The sequence below is a fragment of the Sphaeramia orbicularis genome, chromosome 17 (assembly GCF_902148855.1).
Source record: "Sphaeramia orbicularis chromosome 17, fSphaOr1.1, whole genome shotgun sequence".
NCBI lineage: Eukaryota > Metazoa > Chordata > Actinopteri > Kurtiformes > Apogonidae > Sphaeramia > Sphaeramia orbicularis.
Genome location: NC_043973.1, coordinates 15061807 through 15073991, shown reverse-complemented (window position 1 = coordinate 15073991; position 12185 = coordinate 15061807). Strand labels below are relative to the sequence as shown.

The 12185-nt window shown below is 35.9% G+C and overlaps 1 protein-coding gene across 1 annotated transcript; it reads right to left on the bottom strand.

Annotated features, from left to right (window-relative positions):
• Positions 1–300: 300 nt before the first annotated feature.
• Positions 301–2977, bottom strand: rps15 (ribosomal protein S15). Its single transcript, XM_030159991.1, has 4 exons — positions 2885–2977; positions 2430–2515; positions 901–1135; positions 301–458 (listed from the first exon to the last, which is right to left on the bottom strand). Exons 1-4 carry the CDS (start codon positions 2885–2887, stop codon positions 345–347), a joined length of 438 nt encoding a protein of 145 aa, XP_030015851.1. The 5' UTR covers positions 2888–2977; the 3' UTR covers positions 301–344.
• Between the last annotated feature and the right edge of the window lie 9208 nt (positions 2978–12185).

Here is a 12185-nt window from a genome sequence, read left to right as displayed (position 1 = left end):
GCTGTATACCAAGATCATCAAGTTTATAAAATCGGGAAACTGGCTTAAGATCAATTTAGCTGGTATTTCCAAACTACCTGTGTACGTTTCAGATATTTCCTCATGGACGTGTCCACATCAAAAAAATAAATAAATAAATCATACATACATATACATATCTATCTATATATCTATATCTATATCTATATCTATATATATATATATATATATATAAAAATAAAATCAACAAGTTTTTAATTCCTCAGTTGGTTCATTTTAACTACATCATGGAAAGTTATGCAAAAGAAAGCAAAAGACACATTTTCTGGAGCACCCAGTTTTTTATTTATACAAATACAGCCATTTTACTTCAGAGGGATGAAACGGGAAGAGTGTGTAGCTCCAATACCGGGGCGACCGTGCTTGACTGGCTTGTAGGTGATGGAAAACTCACCCAGGTAGTGTCCACACATCTCAGGCTGTGGAGTAAAGACAAATCTTTAATGCTCAGAAAAAGAAAATTAGTCTTAGACTAATTAGACTAAAGCCTTTTCCTCTTGAGAATAGAGTCATCAAAGGTTTGTAAGAGGAAGTACAGTAATGCTTTTCCAGTATTTGACAATGCAGCTTTACCATCTATTATTTTAAAGGCACCATCAAACTCTAGTGACCAGGATCATCGATACCAATAGCTTCAGTGCTTAGAAAGCATCTGAACATATAAAAAACTTCTGAAATCTCTCAACATTTGTACATGGTCTATCTTTATTAAGGACTCTGTGTGAGAACTTTAAATTAGTATGAGTAGTAGTAGTTGGGTTATTGAAATACATGCAGCCACATTATAAAAGCTGCATTTCATAATGTAAACATATGCATGGACAATGTTTTTCTTTCACTGAAATTAAAACTCCAACTCACCTTGATTTCAACCTGGTTGAAAGTCTTGCCGTTGTAAACACCAACCATGGAGCCGACCATCTCAGGCAAAATGACCATGTCCCTCAGGTGGGTCTTCACCACCTCAGGTTTCTCCATGGGAGGAGCCTCTTTCTTCGCCTTGCGCAGACGCTTCAGGAGGGACTGCTGTTTGCGGCGCAAGCCACGGTTCAGCCTCCTCCTCTGGCGGGCACAGTACAGCTGCATCAGCTGCTCACTTCACAAGGAAAAGACAGCAGTGACAGTCAGTTATGTGTGGATCATATTTTGTCATATACTTGACAGCAAAGATGAGTTAGAGAATGACAATTCAAAAACATATCGGATATGCTCAGGAGACATCTGAGGCTGTCAAAGTACTTTGATATCATGCCACATAGGATTAGAATATTCACACCAGATGACACCACAAGGGTCCTGACTGACAATATAATAAAATATACAATATGAGTCAAAATGGCAACCAGGGAGTTTATTTTCTATATTAGCTACGTTTTTTCTGTTTAGGTTTAATTTTTCTACTCTGTAAAAGACACTAAATCACCCCAGAGAAAAAGTTGTTGAACAAATAAAGCCATTTTTCCATGATATGCTTAAAACAACAGCAGCTTTGTTACATAAATATGTAAAAAGTCAGACATTAAAAAAAGGTGCAGACCTATTAACACAAATATCAAAAAATGGCACAGATTACAACTGACAAAGCATCATATTCCTGATGAAGGAAGCAGCAGCAAATCAGTTCTACAGTATACCATTAGTTCAGACTGATACAGCTTTTTGGTCCTGTTCACAAGATCTTTTTTTAAACACTCAGACATGTATAAAGTTCAACCAAGAGCTTTTGTAAATACTTAAACAATCGCTAATTACCCAATTTGCCAGACATGATATAGTCCAAAACTGTTATCCTACCATAAATAAAATCACACTATCATTATCCACAATTTTCTTAGTACAGTTAGCAAAAGTGATCACAAGTTAAAGACATTACAAGTCCAAGTCAAGCATAGATCATAAAATGTAAATGTTAGTTGTACTGTATGTGTTCATTTATGGTGACATTACAGACTTTTTAATTGCAAATATATTTCAAGAGGTGAATAGAAGAAGGCTAGGTGACAAAGCTGATGCATGACTGGAATAATACAACTGTGCCGACTTAAACAGTGTACTAGAAGTTAGACCTATATAAGTCATTAGATTCATACTTGACTTACACGATCATTATAATTAGCAATGTTAGTAATTTCCTGAATATCATGGCACATACACTTAAAATTCTTTCACTTAGACAATGTCATGAGTTTTGATACATTTCAAAATGGCTATAAATTAGTATTTTTGGATCTTTTTCCGTCCTTCCCAACACTGACTCGGTGACACTGCTGTTATCACAGGATAACCAGTGATTGTAAAGCATGAATGATGTTATTAGTTGACAGATCCCACACAGCAGATGTGCCAGATGATCACAACTCAGCATCATTTGCTAGCAATGTTAAACTTACTAGGACATGTCCAAAAGCTGGTCCAGGTCCACTCCTCTGTAGGTGAACTTCCTGAAGGTACGCTTCTTCTTGATCTCGGTATCCGCCTGAACATGGGAACATCAGTGAACTCACAGTTTATACGCCCCACAGAAAGACACTAGTTTCACCTGACCTGCATCACTGCCACAGGTAAACATGTACAAATCGGCTAATTTTGTTCTTTTCAGTCTGTTGTAACTCCCTGTATTCACAATATAGCCGGTTAGCTTAGCCACCGTAGGCCTTAGCAGAGGCTAACAGCTAACAGCCTGTAAACAAATTTATCTGCCATTCTGAGCAAAATATAACGTTATACATTATGCCAGTGTGTGTGATTATCATATAATGAGGATGTGCGTCGGATACGGTGGCTGTTGATGTTGGATGCATGTAGATTACATTTTATCAGGCTTCACAGTCGTTAGTACACCTACCATCTTGCCTGATGTTCCGGAGGAAAAGAACGGACAGAAGTCTCGTTAGGCCTGATATCGCGGGACTTGGAGCCAGCTTCCGGTGCTCTCTTCCGGTAGTACTACCACTTCTGAGCCGCATGTGGCGCTGTTGAACAACATTTAGAGCAGGGGTGTCAAACTCATTTTAGTTCAGGGGTCACATTCAGCTAAATTTGATCTGAAATGGGCCGGACCAGTAAAATAATAGCATAATAATATATAAATAATGTCAACTCCAAACTTTTCTTTATGTTTAAGAGCGAAAAAAGTAAATTTACATTATGAAAAGGTTTACATCTACAAACTATCCTTTCAAGAGATGTGAGTAACATGAACAAACTGGAAAAAATAAGTGTAATTTTAACAATATTCTGCCTCAGTTTATCATTTACACATGTACATTATAACTTACAGATCACAGTGGATCTACAAATACACAAAACATTTAGTAACAAGCAGAATATTGTTAAAATTGTACTTCAGGTTGTTCATATTTGTTCTGGTTATTCACATTTTTTGTGAAATTATACTTTGTTTTAGTGTAAATACATGAAAATATTTACATTTACTAAGAGAAAAATTTGGAGTTGTCATTATTTATATATTATTATGATAGTATTTTACTGGTCCCGCCCACTTGAGATTGAATTGGTCTGAATGTGGAACCTGAACTAAAAGGACTGTTAATATCTTAGTGGAATTTTTGCATTTCTCAAATTCATCCCAAGGGCCAGACTGGACCCTTTGGTGGGCCGCATTTGGTCCCCGGGCCGCATGTTTGACACCTGTGATGTAGAGTTTTAGTCCTCACATTTCTACAGAAGCGTATTGCATTCACATGAAAAAATAAAAATCGGCTCTGTTTTTCTGAAATAACGAGATAATTATTTCGTAAAAACAGAGACTTTTTTTTTTTTTTTTTTTTTTTTTTTTTATAAAGCTGTTTCTCGTAATTATGAGAGAACTATCTCATTAATTCAGTAGCAAAATAATCCATGGCCTCTTCCGAATCTGAGCTGTGTTGTTGACAGTAAATGCAGGAAATTCTGTTTTCATATTAAAAAGTGTTACACCTCTCAGAACAAACACACTATGATCATACAGACTATGAAAATATAAAATCGGCTCTGTTTTTCTGAATTAACAAGATAATTATCGCGTAATTACAAGAAACTGTTTTATTTTATCGGCTCTATTTTTTACAAGATCATAATCTCACTAATTCAGAAAAACAGCTGATTTTTATTTTTCCATGTGAATGCAGTACACTTCCTTATGTGTGTGTGTATCTGCACAGTTGTGAGTTTTTAACTGGCCAATTTGGTACCTACACTTGAGGAATAGTCCTATCTCCACATTAAATTTTTCAGCAAGTTGGTAGGATCAATATTTTGGGAGATATTCTTCAGAAACATGTCTACAAGTATACAAATAAAGAAAATGTCATGTGACTTTTGGCTGAAAGTCATGTGATGTGCAAAAATGATACAACTGTCTCCAAACTCTGAATGTGTGTATGAAGAACATATATGTTAACTTCCTGTTAGATCTCATTTCCTGATGTTTATTTCACCATTATCAATATAGAGTCAGAAGAAAATAAACAAAAAAGCTAAACAAGATATAACTATGGGGTGGGGATGGCTATAAATATGTTGTATTTCTTCCCACTCCTTTTTGAGCTAATATATGTAGAGTATATGTTATTTATGCACATGTGTAGATGTATATATGGACATGTATCCACTCTCATTTGTCAACATTATACATAATTTAGTCTGCTTGTGATGTTTGTTTGTTTTTTACATGCTCGAAATGAATGATCAGTCAATCAATCAATTAACCAAACCACCACCTCTCAGCCAGTGTCAGCAAATGCATGTATTATAGGTCACATATGATTTTTTTAATTCTCCAAAATAAGTTCTTATCATTATATAGCATTTAATATGATTGAAATATACATAAAACTCGTGCCAGTGGATTTTTGTACTGCCAGAAATACAACCGTTTGAGAACTGGTTGGTGTCATCAAATTTAAAATGATCTTATTTTTATTGTAACAGGGCATATTTTCTAGGGTTAAAAATTTGATATGGTTTTTTATGACCTGTTGTGTTTAAAATATAGGTTTTATTTTACATTTTACAAAGCATGCCTACTTAAAAAAAGTCTTAATCTATTTCTGTCATCACATCCCCACAGTTTATGCATTTTTATTTAAACACTTACACATAACGTATATAATTTTGCTATAATATTAATCCTGTAATTTTATACATAGATGTTATTTTTTGGAAAATGTAGAATGACAGGATGAGAGACTTTACTGTTAAGAGTTTTGAGTTGAGAGGGGGGCCCCCCAAGATGGACACAAGGTTATAATAGTTTTGGATTTTTCATTATAGTTCAGTTTTATTTAGTTTTGACTTTTTTTTTCTCTAATTCAGTTCGTTTTAATTAGTTTTTTGAGCAGGTTTGGTAGTTTTTGTTAGTTTTGATTTTTATCTAAATGCTTAGTTTTAGTTTAGTTTTAGTATTCACTTTAGTTTTTTCATATGTTTTATCTTCCTTGCCATTGTATTCAAATAAATCCCGTACAGGACTCTGCTGCTTTCTCCCAACTTTAATCTCTATGTTTCCAGGTAGAGTGGGGACGAGAGGCCGACTCTTAACAACAAGGGACGAGAAGTGACGGACGGTGAAGTGTCGTATGGTGCCACCAGCTAAAACTGTGCAAGCGAAATAAATCAATTTCATATCAGTCCGACGTTGACAAAGACGAAAACGAAGGGAATTTTATCCATGATTACCTCCGCCAAGGAGGTTATGTTTTTGCCAGGGTTTGTTTGTTTGTTTGTCTGTTTGTTTGTTTGTTTGTCTGTCCGTTAGTGTGCAACATAACTCAAAAAGTTATGGACAGATTTGGATGAAATTTTCAGGGTTTGTTGGAAATGGGATAAGGAAGAAATGATTAAATTTTGGTGGTGATCAGGGGTGGGGGGGCCCACTGATCAGCCTTGGCGGAGGTCTGCGCTCTCCGAGTGCTTCTAGTTTGTTTGTTTGTTTGTTTGTTTGTTTGTCTGTCCGTTAGTGTGCAACATAACTCAAAAAGTTATGGACAGATTTGGATGACATTTTCAGGGTTTGTTGGAAATGGGATAAGGAAGAAATGATTAAATTTTGGTGGTGATCGGGGGTGGGGGGGCACTGATCAGCCTTGGCGGAGGTCTGCGCTCTCCGAGTGCTTCTAGTTTCTTTATGTTTTAGTTAGTTTTGTAAGCACACAATACAGTTTCAGTTAGTTATAGTTTTTTTCTTTTAATTACAGTTTTTATTCATTTCAGTTAACGAGAATGTTTTTTCAATTCTAGTTTTCGTCATTTCGTTAGTTTTCGTTAACGATAGTAACCTCGGATGGACGGTGAAATACCCGAAAGCTATTCAACTGAAATCATGAAAAAGGGAAAGAATACACATGGAAACCAAGGAACAACGTAAGAACATCCCTAGATGTGCGAAAAACACAAATTCCAGTTGAACAAATGGGACAGCCAGTGCCTTTCAGTGCACTTTCAGTGGGGGGCGGCAGTGGTTCAGATGGTAGAGCGGATTGTCCAGTGGTTGGCGGTTCAAATCCCGCTCTGTCCCAGTCATGTGCTGTTGTGTCCTTGGGCAAGACACTTCATCCTCTTTGCCTCCAGTACTGCTACTCACACTGGTGTATGAATGTGTATGAATGTTCGGTGGTGGTCGGAGGCGCAGATTAGGCAGCCACGCTTCCGTCAGTCTGCCCCAGGGCAGCTGTGGATACAGATGTAGTTTACCCCCACCAGAGTGTGAATGTGAGAGTGAATGAATAATGGATCCACTGTGCGCTTAGAGTATGCGTTCATAGAAAAGCACTATATAGCACTATATAAATCTAACCCATCATCATCATCATCATCAATGACCCATTTATACATGTTGTTTTTATTAATAAAATGTCATGTTTTGATTGCTAAAACTGTCTTGATAGTGGAACTTACAGGACAATCTGCCATTACTAGTTCTATTAGTTTCATCTATACATGTGGTGGTATGATGTTTAAGTAATTTTTTGTAATTACCAAACTAACTAATAATCCCGATTGTCAACTACTGCCCTACATGAGTGTTATCTTTTTTTCATCAGATGCTTTGTTTAGATTCCTGGCTGTGTTTTCTCATAAAGATGCCACAACCTCCAGAGATGAAGGTATGTGCATTATTTATTAATTATTTATATGTTATTGGCTGTATTTTTTTATTCTTTTTTGTGTGTTCTATTATTCTTCTGTTTCTTACTGCAGTTAACGCTGCTGCAATAAAGTAATTCCCAATTTGGGACTAATAAAGTATTTATCTAGTCTAATATAATGTCTGATTTGGATTACTTAACCCTTTCATGCATAGTGGTCACTACAGTGGACAGCTGATCAAAGGTGTTTTCTTGAATATTTATGGATTTGTTGTTTTGTACATCATCCCATATGCTGCAATTCATACCATTACTGTAACTTTACTGTAGATAAACCTGATCTGCAGTAACATGTTCGAATGGAAAAAATTGCTAATTGTTACTAGACTGAAATAAACAGTTTTGTTGTTTTTTTTCTAAACAAAAAGTTGTTTGTTTTTTTGCATATTATCTCCATGCAGGTATGTTAAAATGTGAGAACACATCAGATTAGCAGCATTAAAAATGTTTTTATTTCATAGTTTTCATGTAGTATATCAGTAAATACATGTTTCTTTGCTTCTAAAATTAAACGCATGGTTTCCAGCTGAGTGAACATTTTTGTAACTCTGTGATTAAATAGATTCATAAAAAATCTATCGCTTTTTTTTTTTTCATGCCTCAAGAGGAATAAAAACACTCCAGAAAAAAATCTTGATAAAGCCTCTCATAATTCATGCATGAAAGGGTTAAATTTTAATTATTAGGCTGATCATTATGATCTTATTCAACGTAGATCATGTGGAGTCCTTTGAGGAAACCCAAGAGGATGTTCCAGCCAGCACTTTCCAAACAACTGAGAGCACTCCAGCTCTTCTCACCCCCTCTACCTCACCTGCACCTGAATTATCAACAAAGGAAGGTCCTCCAGTTGTTGGTGATGATCCTGCACTGGGGCCAAACCTGACTGATGACAGCACTCAGTGTCAACGTGTAAAAAAAGGACCAGTTCAAATCACAAACTTTGAATTTCCTCGAAATTCACAAATGCCCCCAAGGTGATTCACAAAAGACAATTACATGATGATAAGCATGAAAAATGGAGGAAAAATGCAGAGGTCGTGACTTGTGTATTCAGTGAGCACAGATGCTGGATTTTGTTTTTCCTGCTCACTTTTTGTCAGGTGAGATAATGCTCTAAGCAGTTATGATTATTGTGCATGGAAAACCCTAGAGCAGGGGTCTCAAACATGCGGCCCAGGGGCCAAATGCGGCCCGCCAAAGGTTCCAATCCGGCCCATGGAATGAATTTGCAAAGTGCAAAAATTCCACAGTCAAGGCTGTGGAACTCATTTTCATTCAGGTTCCACATACAGACCAATATGATCTACAGTCAAATAATAACATAATAACCTACAAAAAATAATGACACCATATTTTCTTCTCGGTTTGATGTGAAAAAAACAATATTACATTATGCCTATAAATAATGACAACTTCAAATTTTTGTCTTTGTTTTAGTGCAAAAAATACCATTAAAATTATGAAAATATTTACATTTACAAACTATCCTGTAACAATAAAATGTGAATAACCGGAACAAATATGAACAACCTGAAATGTCTAAAGAAAATGAAGCACAATTTTAACTATTTTCTGCCTGTTACTAAGTGTTTAGTCTCTGTAGATTATAAAAGATTAGTTTATAAAAGTAAATATTTTCATAATTTAATGGGGTTTTTTACACTAAAACAAAGACAAAAATCTGGAGTTGTCATTATTGATAGGTTATTATGCTATTATTTTACTGGTCCGGCACTGGACCACTGGAGATTGAATTGGGCTGAATGTGGCCCCTGAAAGAAAATGAGTTTGAGACCCCTGCCCTAGAACATCTTCAAGAACATGAATTGTTGTGTTTTTACTTATTGATTACTGCATTTGCACAAGCTAAAATTCACAAGCATTTCTAAATATTCTGACACTGTTATTCTTGTTGTGTTTTATTATTTTCCTTATTTTTTTTTATTTATTTCTTTAAGCAGATATCTTTAATTGTGTATAGGGTTCACAGAAGTCTTTCATATATTTTTGATTGGCAAGTTTTTATTTTTTTTTAGATAATATTTTGTTGTATATCTTTATTTGCACATTATTAACTAAACCTAACCAAACTTGCTTATATAATCATCATGGTACATTTGTTTGAGGTTCAGGGTGGGATTCCCAAAGAATTTAGTCACCCCTAGGCCCAACGATGCCTTCTTACCAAGGACCCCGACAGTGTCAAACAACGGCTCTGACTGTGAGATAGATGATCTTCTCTTCTGTGTGTCTTTTGTCTTGTTCTTTACTGGTAAAAAATTGTCTGTGAACATAATCCACAGTACATTACCTTTCAGTCAGGAGTATGTGGGAAAACTTTTAGCTGCATATATATATCATTTTTAGGAAACAGAGCTATTTACATCTATATCTGCTCAATTTCAGCGTTTAGGCAACAAATCTGAAACTCATTCTGTGATATTTTATGTTCACGTTTATGTTTACGTCAACATGAGCAGGCTGCATTTGTGATGACTACAAGGTCTTGAAATGCATGTCTCTTCAAAACATAGTTTGTTTATGACAAGTATATACTCGGTTGGAACAGATTGAACACCGTCTACAGCAATTTGTCAGCAGGAACACACCCAGAGCATACCAACCAACTTATGTGGTAAACCAGTGGTTCCCAACCTTTTTTGGCTCGTCACCCCATTTTAACATCACAAATTTCTGGCGACCCCAGACATTCAAAATGGAGACCTTTTTTTTGCTAAAATTAATTTGTTTTTGATCATGTAATAGTTTGCTATACTATATTTCAAATAAAGGTTTATTTTAGAGGACATTTAGTCTATATAATGTATATTATTATGGATGGAGGCAGAAAAGCCAGGTGTAGATTACTGCACAAAGAATTTTATTTTCCGTGGTCAGGATATGTACAGTCAGTCCAGCTTGGAATTACAAGGCTGACAATTAATACTGAACAAACAAGAACTCAAACTATGAATTATGAAAGAGCTGCAGCATCTGAAACTGACCACAGTGAACATTTGAAAGACAAACAGTAGCACAGTGCTTCAGTTTCAGCTTCAGTTTTTGTTTTATGTATTGTGATTGTCTCTGTCAACTCACCATATATTTTTTTATTAGTGAGGTTTTTCTTTTTACCTCCACCAAGGAGGTTATGTTTTTGCCGGCACTGGTTTGTTTGTCTGTCTGTCCATGTGCAAGATAACTCAAAAAGTTATGGACGGATTTGGATGAAAATTTCAGGAAATGTTGATTACAGGGTGTCCCACTCCAACTTCCAGGTGGTGAAGAAGCTGCTGGATGCAGATGTGTGTAATGTGAACTGGCACAAGGAACAAATGATTACATTTTGGTGGTGATCGGGGGGGGCACTGACCTGCCTTGGCAGAGGTCTGTGCTCTCCGAGTGCTCTGCTAGTTTTTTTTTTTCAATTACTAGAAATTTCAGGCAACCCCATTTGAATTCCAGGCGACCCCACATGGGGTCCTGACTCCAGGGTTGAAAAACCCTGTGGTAAACAAACCTAAATAGAAGCACAAACTCATTTTACCACAAAAAATGACATTTTATGAGAGCTACATAATACTGTGGTAGCCTTTTTCCACCAATTCGGCTCACTGATGATAAAAGCCTAGAAGTGTGATTGTTTCTCAAATACTCTTTTATATTTCCACACTAATTTCATTATGAAACTGACAGCCAAGATATTTGACATTAATTGGAAGGTGTCTTGGAATTTCATCCAAAACACTGGACAGAAAAGCAGCTGCAGAGGCAGAAAAAGGAAACTGGTTTCTGTTATTTCACATTTACATTGTAAGATTTTTTTAGATATTTATTTTCTTTGGTTCACAATTTCTTGAATTTCAGTGAAACATCCCTGATATAAAGTGAAATTTGAACCTTGATAATCTCTCGGAATAACTCAGTGAAGCTTTTCAGTTTGGTTGCTTCCATAAATGAGTGAAGTTTTCTGTTTTATAGAACCAGTAGTGAAATACAACAAATTACTTAACTCAACTATCATACATAACTGTAACATAACATGTCATATGTTTTTAGTTCTGTATGTCTAAATCAGTGTTCCTCAACGGGGGCGGTACCGCCCCCCAGACAGCGTTGGGACGATGTCTGGGTGATCAAAGCACTATAAAAACAAAGACGTTTTTGTTTGACATTGATTGACCATGTAAAACTGGAGATTAATAGAAAAATGGATATGTTTATGTGTTAATATTTGCAACTTGTTTTGCTCCTTAAACTTCCAAATTTCATTGACCATGATTGTGGATTTCATTGTAATAAATAGGATATTTTTATCAAATTGTATCGTATTATTTTTGTGTCCATTATGTTAAAAAGTAAGACAAAGTGTAAAAGAATGATCAGATCATATAGGTGAAATAGCGCTGAAAAAATACAGAAATATTGGTATGATTATCATTTTTTCATGTGTTATAAAAAGGCACATCACAAGTATTTAAAGACAGCCAAAATGGACTCAGACCCTTAAGGGGAAAACCCTTAACACTATCTTTCATTACAAACCACTAGATCACTGAGGTACAATCCACTCTTGAAAAGACATGTTCCATGAATAAATAAATAAATAAGTGTACATATACAAAAACAGTAACAACAGATGAAGTTCATGCAGTTTATTACAGTTAGTTACAGGCTTCAGAAGGGTCATTTTGGCTTTTTGTGGGATAGTCTGGTCCTTCTCTCGTCCTGGGGTCTCCTCCTATGTCATCTACACCCACATCTAGAAACATCAAGACAGAATCATGTTTGGATGTAGAAGAGTGATTTCACACTGTGTTTTGTAAGTGTGGATTTGTGCTGACCTCTGGATCTACTGGTTCTGATGGAAAATGACTACCAATGGATGTACGGCTCCATCAGACAGGCCTCCTCCTTCACAGTGGCTCTGCAACACTGTTGTCTTTCCTGAAACAGTCAAAATAAGACCAAAACAAACGTACATCCGTGGTGGGC